The 27,648-nt window shown below is 40.8% G+C and overlaps 2 protein-coding genes across 5 annotated transcripts; both read left to right on the top strand.

Moving 5' to 3' along the window:
• Positions 1-24: 24 nt before the first annotated feature.
• Positions 25-22,446, top strand: LOC148846564 (uncharacterized). Of its 2 annotated transcripts, none has more exons than XM_088952794.1 (2): positions 25-3,517; positions 22,331-22,446. In XM_088952794.1, exon 1 carries the CDS (start codon positions 390-392, stop codon positions 3,471-3,473), a length of 3,084 nt encoding a protein of 1,027 aa, XP_088808920.1. In that variant the 5' UTR covers positions 25-389; the 3' UTR covers positions 3,474-3,517; positions 22,331-22,446. The 2 variants fall into 2 exon arrangements, with proteins under 2 accessions (XP_088808920.1, XP_088808919.1); XM_088952793.1 differs by lacking the exon at positions 22,331-22,446 and adding an exon at positions 12,733-13,048.
• A 177-nt stretch (positions 22,447-22,623) lies between these two features.
• Positions 22,624-25,392, top strand: LOC148846565 (transcription factor bHLH74-like). 3 transcript variants are annotated; one of them, XM_088952797.1, is made up of 8 exons: positions 22,624-22,943; positions 23,048-23,142; positions 23,310-23,404; positions 23,503-23,571; positions 24,469-24,553; positions 24,642-24,751; positions 24,863-24,950; positions 25,032-25,392. In XM_088952797.1, exons 2-5 carry the CDS (start codon positions 23,109-23,111, stop codon positions 24,544-24,546), a joined length of 276 nt encoding a protein of 91 aa, XP_088808923.1. In that variant the 5' UTR covers positions 22,624-22,943; positions 23,048-23,108; the 3' UTR covers positions 24,547-24,553; positions 24,642-24,751; positions 24,863-24,950; positions 25,032-25,392. The 3 variants fall into 3 exon arrangements, with proteins under 3 accessions (XP_088808923.1, XP_088808922.1, XP_088808921.1); XM_088952796.1 differs by lacking the exon at positions 22,624-22,943 and having other exon boundaries at positions 24,469-24,538; positions 24,642-24,764; XM_088952795.1 differs by lacking the exon at positions 22,624-22,943 and having other exon boundaries at positions 24,469-24,538.
• The last annotated feature ends 2,256 nt before the right edge of the window (positions 25,393-27,648 follow it).

A 27,648-nucleotide genomic window follows, 5' to 3' on the forward strand; every position in this document is an offset into this window, starting at 1 on the left:
AGCCTGCACGTTAAAACTGAAAAGCGAGCCGCTGCAACCCCCCCGTTGCTTCAAATTAATTCAAGTCTCCCAGAAATCCAGAATAGTCGCAGAGAGTACAGAATCATTAATTGGGTCTCTCCAATCCTCCGTGGAAAAGAACCCAAAAAAACCAATTCACTGATGTAACTTCTGGGTTTTGTGAGGTTTCAACCATTAAAAAATCGTTTATCCCCTTCTTTTTGGTTGAGAGATTTGAGTACCAATTACCAAGCAAAACCCTTAAATTTCTCTTAGAGAGGAAAAGGAAAACCCGGTGGATAGTTTCTTGTTTTGGCCAAATTGAATTGACAACTTTCTGGTGTTTGCTCGTTGGTACTAATTGGGTTCGAGTTTGATTTGTGGTTGAAATGAGTGATTTTGATTGCCGGAAAGTTCGAAATATTTGCATTCTTGCCCACGTTGATCATGGCAAGACTACACTTGCTGATCATCTCATTGCGGGCTATTCTGGTGGGTTACTCCACCCGAAGCAAGCTGGTCGGCTGAGGTTTATGGATTACCTCGACGAAGAGCAGAGGCGGGCAATTACAATGAAGAGTTCCTCTATAGCTCTCAAATACAATGACTACTCTATCAATCTAATAGATTCTCCGGGGCACATGGATTTCTGCTGCGAGGTCTCGACTGCTGCTCGATTGAGTGATGGTGCCTTGATCCTGGTAGATGCTGTTGAGGGAGTTCATATACAGACCCACGCTGTTCTGCGCCAGGCATGGATAGAGAAGCTTACGCCTTGTCTGGTCCTCAACAAAGTTGATCGGTTAATCACAGAACTAAAATTGAGTCCTGAAGAAGCTTATAATCGGTTGCAGAGGATTGTTCACGAAGTTAATGGGATTGTGAGTGGATACAAGTCAGAGAAGTATCTTTCCGATGTAGATTCCATACTTGCTGCCTCTGCCGGTGAGATGGGGGTTGAGAATCAGGAGTTTGTGGATGACGATGAAGAAGACACTTTCCAACCCCAAAAGGGAAATGTGGCTTTTGTTTGTGCTTTGGATGGTTGGGGCTTTTGCATTAGCAAGTTTGCCGATTTCTATGCTTCAAAACTTGGGGCAAGTGCAGCTGCGTTGCAGAAGGCTTTGTGGGGTCCTCACTATTATAATCCTAAGACCAAGATGATTGTGGGAAAGAAGGGAATCGGTAGCTTGAGTAAGGCTCGGCCGATGTTTGTGCAGTTTGTGCTTGAACCGCTCTGGAATGTCTATCGGGCAGCTCTTGAATCCGATGGAGAGAAGGAATTGCTGGAGAAAGTCATGAAGTCATTCAATTTGTCTATACCTTCTCGCGAGCTTCAGAACAAGGACCCAAAAGTTGTGCTTCAAGCTATCATGAGCCGCTGGCTTCCTTTGTCTGATACAATCTTATCCATGGTGGTTAAATGGATGCCTGGTCCCATTACAGCTCAGTCTTTTCGGATCTCACGGTTGCTTCCAAAGAGGGAGGTAGTGGACAATGGGGATAACTCTGATGTGCTTGTAGAGGCAGAACAAATCAGAAAATCTGTTGAGGCTTGTGATTCTGGCTCAGAAGCTCCCTGTGTTGCTTTTGTATCTAAGATGTTTGCTGTGCCATTAAAAATGCTCCCTCAAAGGGGACCAAATGGAGAAGTTGTGAACAATTTCATGGAAGAAGGAGGGGCCGGGGAATCAGATGAGTGTTTCCTAGCCTTTGCAAGGGTTTTCAGTGGGGTTCTTTATTCAGGACAAAGAATATTTGTGCTGTCAGCTTTATATGATCCATTGAGAGGGGAATCAATGCAGAAGCATGTACAGGAAGCAGAGCTAGAGTCCTTGTATCTAATGATGGGGCAAGGCTTGAAGCCCGTGGCTTCTGTAAAAGCAGGAAATGTTGTGGCAATTCGAGGCCTTGGGCAGTATATCTTGAAGAGTGCCACTCTCTCATCCACAAGAAATTGTTGGCCTCTATCAAGTATGGTTTTCCAAGTTTCTCCAACTTTGAAAGTGGCAATTGAACCTTCTGATCCAGCAGATATGGGTGCACTTATTCGGGGTCTCAGGCTTCTGAATCGAGCAGATCCTTTTGTAGAGGTTACTGTTTCTGCAAGGGGGGAACAGGTGCTTGCAGCTGCAGGAGAGGTTCATCTTGAGAGATGCATAAATGATTTGAAAGAAAGATTTGCGAGGGTAAGCCTGGAAGTCTCACCACCCCTTGTCTCTTATAAAGAAACCATTGAAGGGGAGGGATCTAATCCACTAGAGAATTTAAAGGTATTAACTGCTAGCTCTGATTATATTGAGAAGACAACACCAAATGGACGATGTGTTATTCGAGTGCATGTCGTGAAACTTCCACCTATGCTCACTAAGCTGCTTGACAAAAGTGCAGATTTACTTGGAGAAATAATAGAAGGCAAACCAGGACAAAGAAACCAAATCTTGGGAACACAGAGAGGAAAGTGTACTGTTGAAGGTGATGATCCAATTGAAACACTTAAGAAATACATTGTCAATGCTGTAGAGAGTGAAATCGAAACCGGAAGTAAAGAAATAGATAAGGAAAGAATTGAGAAATATAGAAGTCTGTGGCATCAATTTCTTCATAGGATTTGGGCACTTGGACCTAGGCAGGTGGGTCCTAATATCCTCCTTGTTCCCAATTCCAAAGGTTCAAAGATCAATGGTTCTGTTCTTATTAGGGGCTCTCCAAATGTATCAGAGCGATTGGGGTTTGTGGATGTAGGTAGGATGAAAAATAGAGATGAAGATATACCTGATCGATCATTGTACGTGGAAGTGGAGAATCTTGAGAGCAGTGTGGTATCTGGGTTCCAACTAGCTACGGCAGCTGGACCATTGTGTGATGAACCCATGTGGGGTTTGGCATTTCTTGTAGAAGCTTATATTGTTCCATTTGGGGTGCATTCTGATGAGTCTGAATCTTCAACTCAGCAACTAGATCAATATGGAATTTTTTCAGGGCAGGTTATGGCAGCTGTCAAAGATGCATGCAGGGCAGCTGTGCTTCAGAAGAAGCCTTGGCTAGTGGAAGCCATGTATTTCTGTGAACTGAACACACCAACTGAATATCTGGGTCCCATGTATGCTGTTCTCTCCAGGAGGCGGGCCCGAGTTTTGAAGGAAGAGATGCAAGAAGGATCTCCATTATTTAGCGTACATGCATATGTACCAGTTGCTGAAAGCTTTGGGTTTGCAGATGAGCTTAGGAGATGGACTTCTGGAGCTTCAAGTGCTCTACTTGTACTTAGCCATTGGGAGGCACTTTCTGAGGATCCTTTTTTTGTACCCAAAACAGAAGAGGAGATTGAAGAATTTGGAGATGGTTCAAGTGTTCTACCAAACACAGCAAGGAAACTTATTGATGCTGTGAGGCGGCGGAAAGGCATCCCTGTGGAGGAAAAAGTGGTCCAACATGCAACAAAGCAAAGGACCCTAGCCCGTAAAGTGTGATATTGTTGTTTGAAAGGATTACCAATAGCACTAGAAGTTCAATTGTAAGTTGTTTCATCAATTTACTGGAGAAATGACATACGTTTATAAAATCAAACTTATATGTCACTATCTTTTTTTTTCAATGTTTCATGGATTGCATTTTTCATTATAATGAAATTGATACAATTAGGGTTTAGGGTTTAGGGTTTTAGGGTTTTAGGGTTTAGGGTTTTAGGGTTCCCTTGCGTCCCACTAAGTCTATTTGAAAAGTCCTGGCAAGGTAACTAAGACCTGATTTAGGAATTAGGAAACTTCACATAGACCTTATTTGGTTGTGTTCAAGAACACTTTTTTATGTGGTTCAGATCAATGTTTTAAAAAGCATTTTGAGGCATACACCTCAAACACCTTTTGCATGGGGCGTGTGCCTCTTGTATGCCTCATGCACCTCATGCAGAAAGGAAGAAAGAAAGAAAAGAAAGAAAGGAAAAGCAAAGCAAAGGAAGATAGGAACAAAGGAAAGAAGAACTATGCTTCTTGTGCTTGAGAGGCTTACTGCACCTCTTGCATTCTGAAGTACACCTCATGCCTCTGGGTAGTGGAAGCCTGGCTTCACACCTTTGTGTTTTAAAACATTGGTCCAAAATTCAAATAACCTAATTTGCCTGGACCAAGTTTTGGAGAATTTGTTTCAACTTTCAACTATGACAAGTATTTAGATGAATTGTTAAGTTTGGATTGGCTTATTATTCGAGTAGGGATAAACTGTATTTATAAAAAATGGGTTTGTAGAGGTACTAAAGCTATTAACTTACCAAAAAAAGGTCGTAAAGCTATAGGAAGGAAACCAAAAGTAAATTCTAATGCCTTAGCATTTCCTTTGTTCAAATATTTTTGGTTGTTGGTTACACCTTATGAATTATATGTGAAGTAGGACCAACTGGCAATGATGGTGTGACCAAAAAAAAATATGGTAATGATGGAGCTTATGGAGATCAAAGTAGCACTATTATTTTGGTTAGGTCCACTGTTAGGGTGGTTCTATTTCCGCTAGATCATTCACATTTCTCCAATGCATGAGACTTTTATTCTCCTTGGTGTAGAGGGAGTGGAAATTGAGAATTATTCCCTGTTTGTCAATGGGTGGATGCACAACAGACCTCTTGGTCCATGGTCCTTGAGTCATCATATTGGAGAAAGTAGAGCTAGGTTTCTAGGATGGACAGCTTGTTCAGATGGATACCTAGAGAAACTGACTTAATTGATTAAGTGAGGGGTTGAAGGGTGTAGAGAAGATGGGCCGAATGGCCCATACACTGTTACTTTATATTATCTTTATGTTCTTCTCTGTAATGGGCCTAATTCTGGGCCCATACTCTTCTATGTTCCTTTTTTGTAATTTCTTGTTCAACTAAGGACCTCTCTTGTAATTACTCAAAGATTAACTTAATAAAAGAGTATTAGAGTGTTAGAGGGAGGTTTAGTTCGAACTCCTCATCCTCTAACTCTCCTTGTCACAGCTCTATCTCTCTCTCTCTCTCTCTCCTCCTTTAATCTTCTCTTGTTAGTTTTTCTGGTTTTCTTGCACAGTCCCATACTTCTAGGACTATTTTTCAACTTGGTATCAGAGCGGGACTGAGCTTGGCATGGCTCTCATGTGGTTGTAGTCCAGCCGATTGCATGAGGGTGTTTTAGGGCTGGAAGTTTAGGCTCACTTGCTTGACTCTTGGAGGTCATTGAAGGGTGCCCAAGACTCTATTCGCTTGGAGATTAGTTCGGTGACCAGGAAGAATCAGAGAGATAGATTGTTCGGCCTGATTTGAAGCTCAAATCAGAGATTCATACGACTGTAAGTTGCTTCAGTTATTGTAAGTTGCTTCAGTTATTGCTGAGTTGTTGCTGGGTTATTTTTCTGATTTGGGGAGCTATTAAAGTACTTGAAACTCCTCTATATCTGCTCTATTGTTCGGTTGTTGCTGAACTGTTTTTACTCAGAGATTTCTGGGTTATTTTCTTATCTTATTGGACTGCCAAGTGGCTGAAACTTGTTTGGGCTCAGTGGTACGAATCTCTACTTTAGTTCAGCTACTTCTTGGACCTATACAGAGTGTTCTTTAAGTGATTTCTGCTAGTTAACAGTGAAGTGTTGACTGTTGCATACATAGTGTTTGTAAAAAGGCTTCTTAAGTACTATGGATTATATTTTTTGTTCTCTTTGGGAAAATATTGTTGGGAACCAAGAATACATAGTGTTTGGAGGTCGGATGATTGTTCCTTGAAGGCTGAATCAGGTCTTCTTCTTCAAAGTGCTGCCACCGAACTTGGTTCTCACGGCTGTCAGGCCTGAACTGAGTTTGTGAGTTGTTGTGTTTGTTGTTGATTCAACTCAATCTAAGTTCTTTAAAATCAATATACTATTGGAAGCTTGCCGAAACCCTAATTGAAGTTGTTACATAATGAACTTCTCAGAAATTGAGAACAAGAGGAGTACTATTGAATATGGACATACTTCGGGAATTACAATTGATTCCTTGTTGGCTGTAACTACAGTTAAACTGGATGGAACCAATTATTTGGCTTGGTCACAATCCGTAAAAAATCATATTTGCAGTAGAGGAAAGTGGGGATTTATCTCTGGGAGCAAGAAAGCTCCCCTAGTGGATGATCCCTCTTATGAGAAATGGGTGCAAGAGAATTACACAGTGATGGGTGGCTTGTGAATTCAATGCAGCCACAGATTAGTCAGCATTATCTCTGGATGAATTCGGCTAAGGAAATCTGGAATAGTGTTGCAGAAACGTACTCCCAGAAACTGAATGTAGCCAGAGCCTATAAACTGAGTGATGTGAAGAATCTGAGACGGGGAGAAATCCCTAGCAACATATTTCTCCACCTTGAAATTTCTGTGGCAAGAAATTGATCTAATAGAGGCAGTGACATGGGATGCTCCCAATGATGCAGAGACCTACAGGAAATTAGTTGAAAGGAACAGGGTTTTTGAGTTTCTAACTGGGCTAAACCCTGAATATGACATCACAAAACAAAATATTATGTCCAAGGAAAGTGTCTCACTATCACAAGCATATGCTTTAGTTAGTTGTGAAGAAAGTAGAAGACAGATACAGGTACAAGGAGTTGGCACTAATGCATTTGCAAATATGGGGGTTAAACCCAAAGGAGTTATAGGGGCTCCCAGTGGCACTGGAAAGAAAGAGGTTATCTGTGAATATTGCAAGAAGCCAAAGCACACCAAGGACAAGTGCTGGAAATTACATCCCGGACTTGTTCCTGCTCGATTTCAGAAGAAAAATGATGGTAGGAAGACGGGGAGTGCAAATGCAGCCACGGGTACAGATGCTAAAATTGAGTCTGCCTGTGCACAATTGGCAGCCATGAAGGCTGAGTATGAAAAGTTTGGAAAGATGATCAGCCATCTTGAAGGAGTGACCTCATCATCCAACCCTTCAGAAAATTCAGGCACCACTGCATTTGCTCACTCAGGTATAAGGGCTTTTGCTAACCATGCAACCACCTCAGGTAATCCTAAGATCCCTTGGATCATAGACTCAGGTGTTTCTGATCACATGACCAATCTTTCCACTTTGTTTGTTTCATATGATTTGCTTCCTGGTTGTGACAAAATCACCTTAGCTGATGGCTCTCTTGTCTCTATTTCTGGCAAGGGAACTATCAAGGCTACGGACTCCTTATTCCTATCCTCCACCCTTCATGTACCTAGACTGAATACTAATTTGTTATCTGTAAGTAGTTTAACCAAGTCATTGAATTGTTGTATAACATTTTCTCATTCTCATTGTGTTTTTCAAGACCTGGAGTCTCGAAAGGTGATTGGGAGTGGCTATGAAGCGAATGGAATATACCTGCTTGACACTCCTGGACAATGCATTGATCATCCTAAGAATGTTGCCTTTGGATCTACATTGTCAGAGTCTGTCAGTTGAACCATATTGAGTCATTGTCGTTTGGGTCATTTGTCTTTTTCTGCTTTAAGTCTTATATTTCCTGAACTGTTTAAGGGAGTCAGTGTGTCCAATCTTAACTGTGAGTCTTGTCAGTTATCAAAGCATTATAGAAACAGTTACCCTTTGAGCAATAAAAGATCCTCTTCTCTTTTTAATATCGTGTACTCTGATGTATGGGGACCTTACCACTTATCTTCTATGGGGATTACAAATATTTCATCCTGTTTATTGATGACTTTTCTAGATTCACTTGGATATACCTAATGAAATCCCGTGAAGAAGTTCCAAGACTTGTGAGGCAATTTCATGAATTTGTTTTAACTCAGTTTGATACCAGAATCAAGATTTTCAGATCTAATAATGCAAAAGAGTATTTTGAGAAGAGTTTATCCTTGTATCTCTCTGACATGGGAGTTGTTCATCAAAGTTCCTGTGTTAGAACCCTTGAACAGAACGGAGTTGCTAAAAGAAAAAATAGGCATATTGTTGAAGTTGCAAGGAGCCTTTTGTTTGCCTCACATGTTCCCACAAGATTTTGGGGTGATGTTGTTCTCATTGCTACTTATCTCACAAACCGTATGCCATCCAGGGTTCTAGGGTTCAAATCCCCCTTCAGTCTTCTTCATCCAAACAAGGATCTCTTCCTGATTCCTCTCCATGTGTTTGGCTGCACCTGTTATGTTCACATTCCAAGTGTTCAGAGACATAAGTTTGAACCAAAATCCCACAAATGCATCTTCCTTGGTTATTCCCCCACACAAAAGGGTTATTATTGTTTTGATCCAAAGACTGGCACTCGATATGTCTCCATGGATGTTACATTTGATGATCTTTCTCCTTTTTATGGGTCCTCTCAAGAAGGACATTATCAACAGGGGGAGAGTTTGTCACAAGTGTTTGCTCTTCCTCTCCCTGTCCCAACTGAGTCTCTTGATGGGCTTGTGTCCTCACAATATGAATCAAGGGAGGACCAGTCACTTCATTCTTCTTGTCTTAGTACTCCTATCTCTTTACCTCCTCGTCCTACCCACAATCCCAAGGTGTATCAAAGGCAAAGGCCTAGGAATGAGCAGGTTGTTTCATTTACAACAAATGAGCCTCATACACTTCCAATCGTAGATGAGACAACAGGTGCTGTTTTAACCTCTTTGGAACCATCTTTCCCGGATCTTGATTTTCCTATTGTTGTTAGGAAAGGAAAACGGAAATGCACTGCACACTGCATTTCCAAACACCTTTCTTATGACCTACTTTCTCCTTCATACTTTGCTTATCTCTCTTCAGTTGCTTCTAACCCTATTCCTAGATTTGTGTCAGAAGCTCTTGAGATTCCAGAATGGAGAGATGCCATGCAATCTGAGATGGATGCCCTACACAAAAATGATACTTGGGAAGTGGTGGATTTGCCTGAAGGGAAGGATACGGTTGGTTGCAAGTGGGTATTTACCATTAAATACCGAGCTGATGGGACTGTTGAGAGGTATAAGGCCAGACTGGTTGCCAAAGGGTACACACAGACGTATGAGATTGATTACTTGGAGACCTTTGCTCCTGTTGCGAAGATGACATCTGTGAGAGTTCTCTTATCTCTGGCAGCTCACTTTGATTGGCCCCTTTATCAGTTGAATGTAAAGAACGTATTTCTGAATGGTGACTTACATGAGGAAGTCTATATGTCTCTCCCTCTAGGAATGTATGGAAATGAGATGCAAGGAAAGGTATGCAAATTGAAGAAATCTTTTTATGGCCTCAAACAGTCTCCTAGAGCATGGTTTGAGAAATTTAGAACAGCACTTGTTAAATTTGGCTACACTCAGACATAGACGGATCATACTCTTTTTGTGAAGAGAAGTGAATCCCTGGCAGTCTATCTCATTGTGTATGTTGATGACATTGTTGTGACTGGTAATGATGCCTCAGGAATTCGTGCTCTTAAGTCTTTCCTTTGTACAGAATTTGAGATTAAGGATCTGGGGGAATTGAGATGCTTCCTTGGCATAGAAGTTGCTAGATCCAAGAATGAGATTCTTATCTCCCAAAGGAAGTATGTCCTTGACTTGCTCTCTTAAACTGGGAAGATGGGTGCTAGACCAGCTGCAACTCCTATTGATATGAGTCACAAACTGTCTGCTTCAGATAGAACATTGTTGGAAGACAAAGGGGTTTTTCAGAGACTTCTTGGGAAGCTTCTGTACTTGTGCACTACTCGACCAGATATTGCATATGTTGTTAGCTGTATTATCCAGTACATGCATGCACCTAGAGATACTCATATGGCAGCTGCAGAACGAGTTATGTGTTATTTGAAAGGCTCTCCGGGAAAAATGGATTCTATTTACCAAGCATGGACATCTGAAACTCGAAGCCTATACTAATGTTGACTAGGCTGGAAATATTGATGACAGAAGATCTACTTTGGGGTATTGTAGTCTGGTGGCTGGTAATGTTGTCTCTTGGAGGAGCAAGAAACAATCAGTTGTGGCCCGATCCTCAACAGAAGCAGAATACAAGGCCATGGCACATGGAGTCTCTGAACCGTTGTGGCTAAGGTCTTTGATGGAAGAACTCGGGATTGATTATGACAAGCCAATGATGTTGTACTGTGATAATCAGGCTGCCATCAACATTGCCCACAACCCCGTACAACATGAAAGAACTAAACATATTGAGATTGATAGACACTTTATTCGAGAAAGAGTCTCTTCATGTGAAGTGTGTCTTCCATTCATTACCTCTGAAGGATAATTGGCAGATTTCCTCACCAAAGGTCTTCCCAAGGCAAGGCTTCAGCATGACATTGGCAAGCTGGGCATGATTAACATCTATGCTCAGCTTGAAGGGGAGTGTAGAGAAGATGGGCTGAATGGCCCATAGGCGTTACTCTATATTATCTTTATGTTCTTCTCTGTAATGGGCCTTATTCTGGGCCCATACTCTTCTACGTTCCTTTTTTGTAATTTCTTGTTCAACTAAGGACCTCTTTTGTAATTACTTAAAGATTAACTTAATAAAAGAGTATTAGAGTGTTAGAGGGAGGTTTAGTTCGAACTCCTCATCCTCTAACTCTCCTTGCCGCAGCTCTCTCTCTCCCCTTCTCTAATCTTCTCTTGTTAGTTTTTCTAGTTTTCTTGCACAGCCCCATACTTCTAGGACTGTTACTTTCTAGGGTGGACAACTTGTTCAGATGGATACCTAGAGAAACTGACTTAATCGATTAGGTGAGGGGTTTGTAGAGAACAGTGGCATGGGCCCCACAGATGTGGTTCCACTCTGTCCGTAGGGTAGTCACAGTTGTGGTTTTTATTTTTTTCAGTTCTGTTATTTCTAGTTTCAGTTTCACTTTCAGTCTTATATTGTTTGTTATTTGTTAGCAGTTATGATGTAAACACCAAGGGCAGATATGTCCTTTCATGTAACTCGAGATAACCTATATATACTATCTTAAAGTGGCGGCAGAATGATTTGAGATTATGTTCTTCTCCTAAAATTTTGTGTTCTATTGCTCTTCTTCCACTCTTCCCTTTACATCTTCTTCATATTCTCTTCTCATCGAACCTGAAATCTCTTAGTGATCAAGACTGAATAGCAGTCTTGATTATCTACATGGTATCAGAGCCAATTTAGGGTTTTTCATGTGGGTCTAATACCAGCCGACCACATGAGAATCTCCTAGGACTGAAAGCTAAAGAAGAGGAGTTCGTAGACTGATTCTTGGAGATCGCCAGAGGTACTAGCAGCTGTTGGAAACTTGCTAGGGTTGTTGAGTGTTGGTGGTCAGGAAGGATCAGAGAAAACTAGGGTTCAGGTAACCCTAGAAGGCAGCGAACTATTTCTCCTTGTAAGTTATTACTTTTTTAATCACTTCGTTTTTGTGTGCATACACTGACAATACAGATCAGGCCTATACTGTTTTGAGTGTGATTGGTGACTCAAATACTGTTTTTGAGACTTAACAGAAATGGAGCCTAAGATTCAGGGAGAAGGCAGTCTTGGGAACATCAGTTATGGTGGTGTTTCTGAGATGGGTGGTCAGATTACGACCGTAAAGTTTGATGGATCAAACTATTTGGAATGGGCCCAATCAGCCATGATGGCTATTGGTGGAAGAGGTAAATTAGGGTACCTTCTGGGAGATATGAAAGAACCTTCCAAGGGAGACCCGACATACACCAAGTGGATGCAAGAAAACTACTTGGTTATGACATGGCTGTGTAATTCTATGCAGCCTCATATTAGCCGGAACTATTTGTGGGCAAAGACAGCCAAGGAGATATGGGATGTTATGAAAGAAACTTACTCCCAACCCCTTAATGTTGCTAGAGAATATGATACCCTTAAACAAGGAGAGAAACCGGTATCAGTCTACTTCTCTACCTTGAAGTCCCTGTGGCATGAGATTGATCACTTAGAGACTCTTGAGTGGGAGAGTCCAAAGATGCTCAGACCCATAGAAAGCACATTGAGACAAACAAAGTGTTTGAATTCCTGGCGGGACTGAACCCATAATATGATATTGTGAGGCAGTAGATTTTGACTAGAGATAGTGTGACTCTCTCTCAGGCCTACTCATTTGTACACAGTGAAGAAACCAGAAGGAAGGTTATGATGCAACCCGTATCAGCCTTTGTAGCGGCTACACCCAAATCAGGGGGTGATTCAGAGAAGGACAAGAGGAAGGAAGACAAGAAGGATGTAGTATATGAACATTGTAAGAAACCCAAACATACAAAAGAGACATGTTGGAAACTGCATCCTCACTTGATTCTTGCGAAATTAAGAAACAAGAAGGGCACTGCTCATGTAGCCATGAACACTGATTCAACATCCTCATCTGGCACAAAAGGAACATCTTTGGAGACCTTAGCTGCAGTTCGGGCTGCCTTAATATAGCTAGAAAAGGAGGTAGGAAATTCAGCTCAGCCACCACAGCCTCCATCAGCCCCTGTCACATCTGCCTTCGCCCATTCAGGTACTCGAGCTTCAGCCTATCATGCCTCAGCTCTAGGTACTACTGAGCCTTGTTGGGTAATAGACTCAGGTGCATCTGATCACATGACTAGCTTGCCTTCACTGTTTACTACTTACCATTTGTCTTCTGGTAGAGATAAGGTATCTATTGTTGATGGCTCCCTGGTTCCTATTTCTGGGAAGGGTGACATCAAGCTTTCAGATGCTATGTCCCTATCATCTGTTTTGCATGTGCTTAAACTTGATACTAACCTTCTTTCAGTCAGTAATATTACCAAGCATATGAACTGCTCAGTAACCTTCTTCCCTGACCGATGTTTTTTCAGGACTTGGAGACGCAGAAGGTGATTGGGACAGGCCGTGAGACGAATGGGATCTATCTGCTCGGGGAGCGGTTCCGTCAGGGAGAGTCAGTAGAGAAGTTATCTTTTGTTTCTCAGAGTGTGAGTCCGGTTATGCTTTGGCATAACCGATTAGGTCATTTGTCTTTTCGATCTTTACAGAGTCTGTTTCCTACTTTATTTGAGTCTATTGAGTTGTCTCAGTTACAGTGTGAAAGTTGTGAGTTTGCTAAGCATTGTAGAAAGCCTTATTTATTGAGTAATAAAAAGAGTGATAATTCTTTTGATATTGTGCATACTGATGTTTGGGGGCCTTATCATATCCCTTCCATGGGTGGGTACAGATATTTTTTGTTATTTGTTGATGACCATACCCGGTTCTCTTGGGTTTATCTCATGCGTTCACGAGATGAGGTACCTTCCCTGACCCAAAATTTTCACCAAATGATTCTAACCCAATTTGATGCCAAGATCAAAGTTCTTCGATCTGATAACGCAAAGGAATACTTTGCCAAATCATTGACATCTTATCTTCATCATCATGGGGTTCTCCACCAGAGCTCTTGCCCTCATACACCTCAGCAGAATGGAGTTGCCAAGAGGAAGAATAGGCACATTTTTGGAAGTGGCTCGAAGCCTCATGTTTACTTCCAATGTCCCTATTCGCTTCTGGGGGATGCTATCCTCACGGCGGTATACCTTATTAATCGGGTCCCTTCCAGGGTCCTTGATATGCGGTCTCCTTTTTCGCTTCTACACCCACGTGAGGACTTGTTTTCTATTCCCCTTAAGACATTCGGTTGCACTTGTTTTGTTCAGCTTCTCGGACCCCATCCCTCCAAGTTCAAACCCAAAGCCTCCAAATGCATCTTCCTTGGTTATGCACAAACTCAAAAGGGTTATTGCTGTTATGATCCTGTCTCCGGGAGGAAGTTTGTCTCCATGGATGTCACTTTCTTTGAGGGGACACCCTATTATCCTCGGGTTGCCCCTCAGGGGGAGAATAGTGAGAGTGGGGGTATGAGTTCTTGTCTTCACGGGGAGAGTAGTGAGAGTGGGGCAGTTCCTTTACCTATTCCATTGGGTGATGAGAACCACAATGGTGAGGGTGGTCAGAGGGATCAAGAGTTGAGGGAAAGATGCAATGGTGAGGGTGGTCAGCGGGATCAGGAGTTGAGGGTTTATCACAGGCGGTGCAGGTAGGTTGATCCTGATCATCAGCAGTCCAGACCAGCTCCAATCTTATCTGCAGCTCCAGGTCCAGATACTTCAGTTACAGAGCCCACAGAGACTTCCCCTACAGATGATCTTGACCTTCCAATTGCAGTCCGTAAAGGGAAACGACATTGTACCACATCCACAGCTCACTGTATTTCCCATTTTTTATCCAATGATCGTCTATCTCCTACCTACAGGTCCTACCTTAGCTCCATTTCCAATGTCTCTATTCCAAGAACAGTGCAAGAATCCCTATCCGTCCCTGAATGGAAAGGTGCAATGCAAGTTGAGATGGATGCTCTGTTGAAGAACAACACCTGGGAGGTAGTTGATTTGCCAAAAGGAAAGAAACCAGTCGGATGCAGATGGGTATTTACGGTGAAGCACAATGCAGATGGATCTATTGAGAGGTACAAAGCTCGGTTAGTTGCAAGAGGGTTTACACAGACTTATGGCATAGATTACTTGGAGACATTTGCACCAGTAGCCAAGATGACTACTATTCGAGTTCTCTTGTCTCTTTCAGCAAGTCACACCTGGCCTTTATACCAAATGGACGTGAAAAATGCCTTTCTGAATGGAGATCTGCAAGAAGAAGTTTACATGCGTTTGCCTCCTGGATTCTATGATGTAGAAGTAGGTAAGAAGGTCTGCCGGCTCAACAAGGCTTTGTATGGTTTGAAACAATCACCTAGGGCTTGGTTCGATAGATTCAGACTAGCACTTGTGAAGTTTGGATATGTACAGGCCCAGTCAGATCATACCCTATTCATCAAGAGGGTGGAGTCCTCTTTGACACTATTGGCAGTATATGTTGATGATATTGTGGTCACAGGGAATGATAGCCATGAGATTGAGTCTCTTAAACAGCTTCTTCAACAAGAATTTGAGGTGAAGGACCTTGGTGTACTTCGGTATTTTTTGGGTATTGAAGTTGCTAGATCCAAACAAGGGATCTTCATATCTCAGAGGAAATATGTTCTAGACCTATTGGCAGAAACTGGAAAGTTAGGTGTCAAGCCTACAGATACACCAATTGAACAGAATCACAGGATTAGTGCCGAGAGTGAGGAGCCTCTGGAAGACAAAGTTATGTTCCAGCAACTGGTGGGAAAGCTCCTATATCTCTGCCTCACTCGGCTAGATATTACCTATGTTGTTAGTGTTGTCAGCCAGTACATGCATTCTCCTAGAACCACACATCTTCTTGCGGCAGAAAGAATCTTAGCTTACTTGAAGAGATGCCCAGGTAGGGGCATACTTTTCAAGAACAACAATCACATGAAGTTGGAGGTTTATACTGATGCAGATTGGGCTGGGAGTGTTGATGATAGAAGGTCTACTTCGGGATATTGTGCCCTTGTGGGAGGAAACCTTGTCTCCTGGAGAAGTAGGAAACAAAGTGTTGTCTCCCGGTCAAGTGCTGAAGCAGAATACAGGTCCATGGCCAATGGAATGGCTGAAATTCTATGGCTAAGATCTCTACTTGAGGAGTTGGGTATTGAGTATGAGAAGCCTCTAATGTTGTACTGTGATAATCAAGCCGCCATTAATATAGCACATAATACAGTACAGCATGACAGAACCAAACACATTGAAGTTGACCGTCATTTTGTGCGAGAGAGGGTCTCATCTCAAGAAGTATGCCTCCCTTACATCACATCCAGTATGCAACTAGCAGACATTCTTACTAAAGCCGTATCAAGAAAGAAGCTAGAGGCGGATCTATCCAAGTTGGGAATGATGAACATATACTCCCAACTTGAGGGGGAGTGTAGAGAACAGTGACGTGGGCCCCACAGCTGTGGTTCCACTCTGTCCGTAGGGTAGTCACAGTTGTGGTTATTTTTTTCAGTTCTGTTATTTCTAGTTTCAGTTTCATTTTCAGTTTTATATTGTTTGTTATTTGTTAGCAGTTATGATGTAAACACCAAGGGCAGATATGTCCTTTTGTGTAACTCGAGATAACCTATATATACTATCTTAAAGTGGCGGCGGCAGAATGATTTGAGATTCTGTTCTTCTCCTAAAGTTCTGTGTTCTATTGCTCTTCTTCCACTCTTCCCTTTACATCTTCATATTCTCTTCTCATCGAACCTGAAATCTCTTAGTGATCAAGACTGAATAGCAGTCTTGATTATCTACAGGGTTGAAAGGTATGTTTGTATTGGGGATTGACCATCCCTGAGCAGCTTGTTGTATTTATTTTTGCCTTCTTAAGGGTGGTATCTTACTAATTTTGGGTATCTTGTATGTATTCCTTCAGCAAGCATTAAAGACCAATTGTAGATAGCAGACAGAATGCATAATGTATGGTCTAAGACACCCTTCTTGTGTAGGCCCCATCCTACTTACCCTTTTATAATTTTCTTACCTCATAGGAAAGAAAACCCCAAAACATGTGATTTCCTTGCACACCCTGCCTAGCTATCATATTTTCTAGGTCATTACCCAACCTCTTAACCCATTTTACACTTGCTGCCAACTCCTCAACTAGTCTCTGCACCTTTATCATGTTGTCTCTATGCTTCAATGCATCTTTTTGCTTGTTTTTAAGCCATTCCACAGCTACCTTAGTCCCCTTCCATAATTAAATCGCCATAGTTGAGTGGTCTTTCCATTTTCAGCCCATGTAGCACTGCTAATATTTCTGCTCTGGTGGAGTTGCCATAGGACAACAGAAAATATGGCTAGCACTGTCCCTAAATTTACCACCAATGCCAGAAATTCCATGTTCCCAAACAAGCAACTTTCAAAATTTAGCTTTATTTTTCCACTGAAAGGTGGGCACCACAACAAAGAAGCTATAGGAGCTACTCAAATTGTATTTATTCCTTGGTAGTATCTTCTTAATAGTGCATTTTGCCACTTGCCAGTCCAAGCTTCCATTTCTAGGCAAAGAAGAAAGAAGTTGATGAATCAATCAGACGATCAATTAATCCAGGTGCTCAAGGCAGGAGCTCTGAGTGTGGAAGGAGGGAGAGAAGTGGAAGAGTGACTGGACTATAGAGGATCAATAGGGACAGATCCCGAAAGATTGAAGTAAGATGATGTTTAGCTGGAGAAACAGGTTGAAGATTGAAGCAAAGAATTTCCTACTTGAGGAAGCTAGAATCAAAGGGAAACCTGCAGTAAAGATTAAGGAGTTTAAGGTAGCATTGGTACTGCTAGTGGGAGATGCTATAGACTGCTTTGGAGGATTTATAGTGGGTGCAATTTCTTCCAAAAGGGATGGTGAATAGAAAGCAATGAAAAAAGTTGATGAAAGATTATATTTTGCAGAAAGAAAAAGGAATGATAAAGTTTCATTGCTCTCTGTCAATATTTTGGGCAAGGGAAGAAGAAATTAGTTTGCTTTCCTGAAAGAAATGAAGGTGTAGGCTGGGCAGAGATTCTCAAGCAATTACAAGAGTTTTTATTGTATCTAAAAGGCTGTCTCTTAGCTCTCAATATTGGGCAAGAATTTGAAAAAGAAAAATCTTACAGGATTGAAATAAAGCAAAAGGAAAAGGTTTTAATGGCGAACTATCTTGGGTCAATCAAAATGGATCATAAATAAGGGTAAGGAACAATGGGAAAAATTACTAATATTATAGCAAAGGAAAAGATCGAAGACTGGTTAGCAGTAGGCAAGGTTAGTAGATTGTTGAGATTGAGAGGGTCGATTACGGTGAGTCCTTTTGACATTAACAAAGTGGTCTTGGATTTCCTGGAGGTAGAGATTGCAAATTCTTTGTTTCAAACTAAGGTTGGTTAGGTTTTAATTTCAAGATGGTGTCCAAGTTTGAACTCTATGTTGGAAGGTTGAAGCTAGAATTAGTTAGGGTTTTTTATCTGCCTTTCCATCTTTGGCAACGAGTAATCATTGAATCAATTGTTGCAGTTTGTGGGGGTTGTTTGAGAGGATATTTTTGTATGGGGTCTTCACTCCGTGATGCTAAGTTTGGCAGGTATGAAGCCTGAATTCATCCCCAGGAAGATCAAAGTTATCTGCAATGGACTGGTTAATACATTTTGGCTTGTAATGTCCATTGAAGCTGCTCTGTGGAGGGGAGTTGTATGGTAGAATACAAATATGTTGAAGAATTTGAATAACGTGGCACTTCCGGATTGGTTATTTCAAATGATCTAAGAAATGTCGAGTGATGACTGGGAGGGTTTGAAAGGAATAAAGATCTGTCACCAAAGTCTTAATTTTAGTCATGCCTCGGAAGATGAAACACATGGAGGTGGTGGTTCCCATACGCAAATGTTTACTTTTTAAGGAAATGAAGCATGGCCAAAGGTTAGTTTGAACTGGGACTTTTTTTTTTTTTTGAGGAAAGGTAAGGTAAACTTTATTGATAAGAAATACTAGTACAAAGGCCCCCCAACGGAACACGGAACACCTTAGATGGGGAAACAGCCCAAACATAACAAGATTACTGATGCCATAGGCTCCTAGAGTTTAGCCTAGCCCCCAACTGAGCAGCCTGATTTCCCTTCGAAGCCGAGACCCAAGAAATCAACTTTCCAAAAGAAATAGATATCAGGTCTTCCAGATCCTTGTAGATAATCTGAAATAGTTTTCTGTTCCTTTCTGCCCACTCCAAGTCCAGTACCAGCTGTCTTCTTTGAGCAGATCTAGTGGTTGAAGGGAGAGCAGTTCAAGTAGATCAGCCAGGTCAGGAATTTCCCAATCCTGAAAGTTCCTTCTGAAAGAAGGGCACCAGGCTACTGAGTTCCTTCTTAAAGGGAGAGCAGACATGTGGGTTGGTTTTCAATTATCAACTGGCCAATTCAAACCAAAGGTCTTAGTTTCATTTAAACAGTTACATGAGCTAGGTTGGGTTGTTGATAGGCACTTGGAACCGCCCATCATCATCCCCAATTGAGCCTACTTGAATAAAAATAGTTATAAAAGGAGCATCTTACCTTAGTTGCCTTCACCTAGCAGCAATGGTGTAAGTCCTGAGAAATCTAAACGGGGAATTAGCAGCAATATGAAAGACAGAGATCTTGGATCAAAAGGGTGTTTCAAAAGCACTACTTTGGGAAAGAAGCATTCAAGTGAAAGGCTAAGGGGGTAGATGAGAAAGTTTTGTGTTGGTGCTTCTAGGTAGTGTTCAAACCACATTTTAGAAGAAACCAGAAGTAAGATGATATGTCTACTCACCAAAAAGCATCTCAGAGTTCTGAACATCACCTGATCTAAGTTGCTTTCTTGTTGAATATATTTCCACAACCAGATTTATCTGATCTAAGTTGCTTTGTCATTGGATATATCTCTGAAATCAGGTCTGTGAGAGCTTCATCTACCTCTGATCTAAACCCTCCTTTCCAGATTAGTGGCTTTCTTGCTAGTTCTAAGCTCCTGCATTACCATCACATATACCAAATCTTTGGACTTCACTGTATCTGCTGGAGTGCAGTCAAGCTAAAGAGGAGGATAGGTGGAGAAACAGGGTTACTCTGCCACACACTGTATTAGGAGGTTGGAGATTGAAATTTTGTTTTCATTTTAGAAAACATAATTTCGATGGTTTCAAAAGCATGACTGTTATTTTCACTTCACAAACAAAAACAGAGTTGAAGACCATTATTTTGTTTTTTGATAATGTGGCGATTCTGAAAACAAGTAAAAGCAAAAACGTTCTCATTGTCCTTCTTAGTGGACCCAAGCTCGGATTCAAGATGAGTCTCAGCTAACATGGGCTGAATTCACAATTGAACTTAACTAGCTTAGTTTTTTTTTCCTCACCTTCTTCTTCTTTTGTGGATAGGCAACTTAGCTAGCTCATCTCATTTACAGCTCTAACTTTAACTAGTTAGAAATATCATACCATGACATTTTTTGTTGCAATGTTTTCATTGTTATGATTCAGCCTGCCTTGGAGTTCTATTTGTCTGAGATCGATTATGTAGAAAGAGGTAGAAAGGTGGAAGAAAGAGAGAAAGAGAAAAGGAGAAAGTCTAGTTTGAATTGGAAGTCTAAAGAACATAACTCCCATTCGGATAGACAGTGCTTTTTATTATTAAAATAATTGAAAAGACATATGTGCCCGTATTTAAGGAAGGAGCACTAGTTCTTACACAACATTACAGATCAACAACCTTAACCTGGGTTTAAGGACTGAAATACCCCTACGCTAACACTCCCCCTCAAGCTGGTGAGTATATATCATATACTCCCAGCTTGTTACATATGTAGTCCACTCTTCCCCGACTCAAGCCTTTTGTAAATAAGTCAGCCCACTGATTTCCTGTATTAACATATGTAGTGTCTAGCTCTCCATTCAGCACCTTCTCCCTCACGAAGTGACAGTCAACTTCAATGCGCTTGGTTCTTTCATGAAACACCGGATTAGAGGAAATATGAACTGCAGCCTAATTGTCACAATAGAGCTTCATTGGAGTATTGATGTTGTACCCTATTTCCTGTAGAAGGTTCCTTAGCCACAATTAATTCACAAGCAGTGTGCGCCATAGCCCTATATTCTGCTTCTGCACTACTTCTTGCCACGACCGTCTGCTTCTTACTTTTCCATGTCACCAGGTTACCTCCCAAGAAAGTGCAATAGCCTGTGGTAGACCGCCTATCAGACATAGAACCGGCTCAGTCAGCATCCAAATACCCTTCTATTTCAAGTTTTTCGCCACTCTTGTATATCAGACCGCAACCCGGAGCCCCTTTTAAATACCTCACAATTCTCAAAATTGCATTCCAATGAGGAATCAGAGGTTTCTGCATGAACTGGCTTACCACACTAACCGCAAATGAGATGTCTAGTCTGGTAATGGTTAGGTAGTTCAGTTTACCCACAAGTCGTCGGTATCTGCCACGGTCTTCAAACACTTCACCCATATTACTGCTTAGCCTGGTATTTGTGTCCATAGGTGTTTCAGTTGGTTTAGCACCCAACAAGCCTGTTTCTTCCAGCAGATCAAGTACATATTTCCTCTGGCACAGATTAATACCATACTTGGATCTTGCTACCTCTATCCCCAAGAAATATTTCAATTACCAAGATCCTTTGTCTGAAAATGATCCTGTAGATAAGTCTTCAGCCTATCAATACCCATGTTGTCATTCCCAGTAATAACAATATCATCTACATACACCACCAACAGTATTTTTCCTCCTGGAGAGTCATGACTAAATACAGAATGATCAACTTTGCACTGTTTCATACCAAACTTCTTTACTACCTCATTGAACCTACCAAACCATGCTCGAGGAGACTGTTTAATGTTGTTGATCTGTAATGTTGCTGATCTGGAATGATCAACACTCCAATGAAGCTCTATTGTGATAATCAGGCTGCAGTTCATATCTCCTCTAATCCAGTGTTTCATGAAAGAACCAAGCACATTGAGGTTGACTGTCACTTTGTGAGGGAGAAGGTGCTGAATGGAGAGCTAGACACTACACATGTTAATACAGGAAATCAATGGGCTGACTTATTTACAAAAGGCTTGAGTCGGGGAAGAGTGGACTACATATGTAACAAGCTGGGAGTATATGATATATGCTCACCAGCTTGAGGGGGAGTGTTAGCGTAGGGGTATTTCTGTCTTTATACCTAGATTAATGTTGCTGATCAGCAACATTAATCTAGGTATAAAGACAAATACCCCTACGCTAACACTCCCCCTCAAGCTGGTGAGCATATATCATATACTCCCAGCTTGTTACATATGTAGTCCACTCCCAGCTTGTTACCTAGAGCACTTATTTGCAAGTGCTCTTAACTTAAGTAAGGGCACATAGGTCTTTTCAGTTATGTTTAATAATATAAATATTTCCTGGCTGACTGGGAGATGTTATGTTGACTCTTTCAGTTCGAACCAGAATTCTCTCTTCTCTCTTTCTCTCTCTCTCTTTCACCTTTCTTCTTCTACATAACTGATCTCAGACAGGCAGAACTCTAAGGCAGACCCGAATTCTAACACCATGTATGGCTATACCTGCTATTACGGCTGTCCAACTCAGTGTGTCCCTTTCAGGCAGTTCTTCATAAACTCTAATAGCTTTTTGAATACTTCCACATCTCGCATGAGAGCTGTTCCAAGTATCAAATTCACATTTAGCTTATGCCTAAGCACATAGTTGTGTGCTTTTTCTCCTTGTTTCAAGGGCTCCCAGATGAGCATATGAAGCTAAAACACTAACCATGACTGTTTCATTTGCTTGTACTCCTGACTGTTTAATGATTTAACCATGGGCTTCAATGCCCATTCCTACACATCTCAGCACATGATTTCACTAAATATGGGAATGTTAGATTGTCTGGAAGGAGGCCTTCCTGCTGAAGCTTTCTATAGAATTGGAAGGATTGTTGGGGGGTTCTTGCTGCCTGAATAAACTCTTACCATTGCGTTGTAGATGAAGAGGTTGGGGTTTTGAAATTGGGAGAAGATTCGTTGGGCATAATCTAGAAAGCTTTTTCCACGGTTGGGGTTTGTGCAAAAGCCGATCAGTCAGCTAGCTGCGAATATGTCAGCGATGATATGGGTTCTGATCATATAGGCATGAATTACTTTCAGGTGAGAAATGTTGGAGCAAGTTTTCAACAATAAGAGTTTTGGGTTATTTAATCTGAGTGTTCTAACTACATAACTACTGATACTACTATTACTGCTACTGCTACAATCATTCATGATTAGATTCCTCCAATGGTTTCAGAGATGGTTAGAAACTTGAAAATGGACCTGGGGGGGGGAGACTAGTCTATAAACTGAGATTCATTGCAAGCTGGGTTTTGAGTTTTGTGAGCTATTCTTTTAAATGATAATCAGAATTTAGGGCTAAAAAATAGAAAAGCAAAAACATAAAGAGAATGATACTGAGATAACCTCAACAAGTCCAAGGGATGGTGTTCATGCCACAGTCTTTCAAGAGGACCACCACCATATTTTAGATGGGGGAACAACCTTCACCTAATGGAAAGAAAAGGAAGAGAGTGCCTGAGAGCCATTCTCAACTTGATCCCAGACAGGTAAGCAAGGTTATATTTTTATGCTCTTTTTATTTTCAAGATATTGATGTTTACTCTTGTGTTATTTAAGATATTAATTTTTTTCCACTCCCCATGGCCAACAGAGTGAGATTGAACCGCAAAGAGATGTTTCACAGGAGACACTAGTTAGTCCCAAGGAGCAGAATGCAGGCACTAATTCACATTTGTAAGTTAACAGGTAAACAAGCTAAAGACCAGTCCCAGAATGGGGAAGGTCCAAAAGAAGATTACATCCATGTAAGAGCAAAAAGAGCCCAAGCTACCAATAGTGACAGCCTGGAAGAGAGGGTGAGTTCTTATTATCAGTTATCCATGTTTCTCATGGTGGAACTTCCTTGTCTTCAGATTTTGAGCATGTGTATTTCAATATATGGGTTAGAAGAGAAAAGATTAGTGAGCGGGTTAGATATCTTCAAGATCTTGTTCTAGGATGCAACAAGGTACTTTAAGAATTTAAATACTGTATTTTTGTGCTTGTGCAAGCTCTTGTTTAGCTTCTCTTAACTTTTAATTAAATTGCTGTCATCTACAATTATAGATTACTGGGAAGGCAGTAATGCTCGATCAGATTATCAACTATGTGCAGTCACTGCAACGACAGGTTGAGGTATGATACATTCTGAAAGCCAGGAGATTTATACATTATGAGAAAAGTATAGTCCATGAACTCCTCTGTACCCTTACCAAGAAAAGAAGGGAAGAAGAAAAAGAAAACTCCACAGAATATGGACATCTAGACTAACTGTTCAGCACATGATGATCCATTATTCCAAAAATCAATTCCACTAGATGCCACTGATAGCTGTTTTATCTGTCATTTGCCTTCTTTTTTATTCAAACTCTTGAGCCAATTTCTGAGCCATCCACGTTTCAGCACTAAAATGAAAGGCATTCATTTGATCTTTTGGTTCTAGTCCTTGGGAGTTATTTCAATGACAGAATCTGAAGCTCTTCTTTAATGGGAAACAATATCCCATCTCCCATAAGTTGATCACTTAGCTTCTGTTGCTCAGCATTTACTGATCATGTGGATGTGGACTGAGCTCACATCTGCCGTGACCATTGTACAAATTCTTGCAATTGCCCAATAATACATGGACATGATTCCATTTGTTTTAAATTAAAAATACCAGATGATCTGCTTTTTGATTGGATCACCAGTTTGTCCTTGTTTTATTCGTCCATCACAAGAATATGCCCTGACCATGGTCGCAGCAGATGCTAGCACAAGCAGACCACTGCAAGGTCAGTTAATAGTGTTCTAGCTTTCTTTGTCCAAGTATGGAGATGATTTCTTTTATAATGGACCTCTTGTTATGTTTTGCATGTTATACTATGCAAAATTAAATGCTGAACCTTAGGATTTTCTGCACATTTTCCTTTTAATAACTGGAATCAATAATTTAGCTTATCATGTTATTTACCAAAAAAGAAAGTTATTGTTTCTTAATGTTATTGCCCAATTGTTGTGATCTAAAGGGCATTACATATTTTGTTAATGCAGTTTCTGTCTGTGAAACTTGCCACTGTCAATCCCGAGATAAACATTGATATAGAACAGGTTCTATCAAAATGTAAGTAAGATTGAGGTAAATGCTAGAAGTTCTATAAATAAAATGTTCAACATAAATTCTCTAGAGCTTGTTATGAATTTTATTTCAGTTCATTTCACTGTAGATTCTTCATTTGCGGGGGTGGCAGTTCAGGTATTCTTGGATTTACTCCAGCAATGAGCTCCTCTCATCCACAACACATCACTCCGACAGAGGGAGCCTTTCTAGTCCAGGGTACAATTCCACAGTTAACCACCATGCCTAGCTAAAGGATCTCCTTTTCCTTTTTCTTCCACTCCTCTTTTTCTTTGTCAGAGAAAAATTATTCAAGACCTCTTACTACAGGTACCTAGTGCACGGGAAGATGAGCTTCAAAGTGCTTTGCAATTGGGGTTTGTTCCTAATCCAGCCGTGAACAATCTTGGACAGAATGGTAAAAGAAGGGAGACAGTTGGTTTTAGATTGTTTTCAAGTACAACTTGGATTTATCCTGAATGTATTTTACGCTTTGCAGGCAGCATGAAGGCGGAGCCATAAATGTGAGTTTGAAGGGTAGTTGCATCCCTTCTAACAGGAAGCTTCAACCAGTCTTCATTTAATTACACACTTTTACTACAAGATCAGTAGGAAAAAAATTCTTCAGAGTTGTATAGTCCATTTCTCCTAACCATTTGTTCTTTGAGTTTTAGCTGTAGAAGGTAACTTCATAGGCACACATCGTGTATAGTCAGACAGCATACATGACTTGATTGGGAGAGATGATTGTTTTCATGGTGTTATAGTATAGAGGTTGTATTTGATATGCTTTATCAGAGTTTTCAGAATCTGTAACAAAAATATTGTTAATAGAGTGCACTAAGTTAAGAAATGTGTTTGAAAATCTTAAGTCCAGATGGACTCTTTCTTGCCCCTTTTCAAGAATCTTGCCTTAGTTCTCAAGGGGTGGACTTCCCAGTGAGAGAAATCTGGAGTAAGCCTATCCCACTAAAAATTCAAGTTTTCTGATGGGAAATTTTCGTTGGAAAGGTAATACATGTAATGTGCTGCAGAGAAGAAGGTCCTCTTCTTGCCTTTCTCTTCATATGTGCTTCTTATGTAAGGGTAGTGGAGAAACCCTCTCCCATTTACTAATCTTTTGTTCCTTTATACTTTGTAGTTGAGTGGGATCCCCCTCAAAAGGTGGTGGACATCTTCAACCAAAACTTCTTGAGGCAACCAAAGAAAAGAGAGAGAATAATGTGGAGAGCTACTAAGGCAGCAGTTACTTGGGTGGTGTGGGAAGTGAGGAATAATAGAATTTTCACCAGAAAGAATAGGACTTTGGAGGAGATAATAGATGGTATAAAAGTGAAGGTTGCACTTAGGATTAAAACATTGGACTGCTTTCAGAATTTCTTAGTCACTGACATTGTAAGGGCATGGTAGGAGGTAGTAGCATAGTCCTCCAGGGAAAAAGCAAGAACAAGAGTGGAGTGCAAACCCCCAGAAGGAAGCAAAGTAACATTGAGCTTTGAAGGGAGCTCCTTGGGTAATCTAGGCATGGCAGGATAGGTGGAACAATCAGAAATTCAGAGAGTAGAATATTGGCATTATATTCAGGGCCAATTGGTTCCACTTAGGATTGGAGACCAAGAGATAACACAATGTGACCATTTCTAGTACCTCAGTTCAATAATTCATAACAAAGGAGAGATTGAGGAGGATGTCACCCAAAGAAATTAGAGCAGGATGGGAAAAACAGAGGGGTGCATCTGAACTTTTATGTGATAGGCGAATACCACTTAGCTTAAAAGGAAAATTCTATAAAACAGTTGTAAGGCCAGCTATGTTGTATGGGGCGGAGTGTTGACCAGTCAAGAAACAACATGTCCAGGAAATGAATGCGGTAGAAATGTGAATGCTAAGATGGATGAGTGGAAAAACTACGAAGGATAAGATTAGTAATGAAGTTATCTGTAGGAACCGAGGAGTAGCTCCAATAGGTGATAAAATGAGAGAGTAGACCAAGATGGTTTGGGCACGTGCATGGAAGACCACCAACTGCATCAATTAGAAGAAGTGATTTGTTACACATTGAAGGGGCTAGAAGAGCTCGAGGTAGACCAAATTGGACATGGGTAGTAGTAAGAAATGATATAAGCACTAATAGTTTAACAGTGTTTATGGCTTTAAATAGAATGGATTGGCAAAATGGGACTCATGTAGCTGACCCAATATAGTTGGGATAAGGCACGGATGATGATGATGATGATGATGATAATGATTGTTCAGGGCCATTGCAAACTCTGTGAAGGCTGAATTGATGGCATTGTTGTGTGGTCTCCAGCTGGCAAAGCAACTGGGTTTCAGACAAGAGGTGGTGGAAGGGGATTCAAAAGTAATTATTTCATGGGCGAGATGTAATAGAAATATTCCATTGAATCTCAAACATGTTTACAAGGAAATTGAAAGGATTGCAAAGGATTTAAATGTTGAATTCAAGTGGGTAAGGAGTGCAAGTGGGTTAAGCTGATTCCCTTGCTAAACAAGGGGCTGCAAGGTAGAATTTGTACTGGGCTTCTTTGTAACCTACCTTATGATATTGGGGATGACATTCTTGTCATCAAATTTTACTGTTTTCATATATAACTAATTTAATAAGATAAACTTTCTGCTGATAAAAATAAATAATGACCCCAGGACCAACATTGGGTAGGGCCCTTGTCTAATGATGATTGTGCTCATCAAAGAAAGAGATTTTGGGGCATGGCAACTTCTGAAAGCCTAGAAAAGAAAAGAATATGGATTGAAAGAGAGGTGCAATTCTGAGGAGGCAATTATTTAGTTTCCAAACATATTTGGATTAGATTAACCATGTCATGGGATTACATGATATTGCTACAGTTGTTGATCAGAGAGAATAGAGCATTCTTTTACAATGTCACTTTGGAAATTCCAACTACTTGTTTAACCAATGCATGCAGTATCTTGTACATATCATCACGGTTACAGCAAACATGCAGCATCATATTTTCAAACCAATGTATTCTTACAGTTATTTTTACACAATTTGTGATGGTTATTTTAGCTCTAAAAGTTTTAAGATGATTTAATTATTTTTGTGATGGTTATTTAAGATGATTTAATTATTT

The sequence above is a fragment of the Nelumbo lutea genome, chromosome 7 (assembly GCF_056320005.1).
Source record: "Nelumbo lutea isolate HS-2025 chromosome 7, American lotus-T2T, whole genome shotgun sequence".
NCBI lineage: Eukaryota > Viridiplantae > Streptophyta > Magnoliopsida > Proteales > Nelumbonaceae > Nelumbo > Nelumbo lutea.

Coding starts and splice junctions, on each gene's coding strand:
- LOC148846565 (XM_088952796.1), top strand. CDS start 23,109: ATGCAGGCACTAATTCACATTTGTAAGTTAACAG. Junction 23,405..23,502: donor TTGTTCTAGGATGCAACAAG/GTACTTTAAGAA, acceptor CTACAATTATAG/ATTACTGGGAAGGCAGTAAT. Junction 24,539..24,641: donor AGAACAGGTTCTATCAAAAT/GTAAGTAAGATT, acceptor ATTTCACTGTAG/ATTCTTCATTTGCGGGGGTG.
- LOC148846564 (XM_088952794.1), top strand. CDS start 390: ATGAGTGATTTTGATTGCCGGAAAGTTCGAAATATTTGCATTCTTGCC.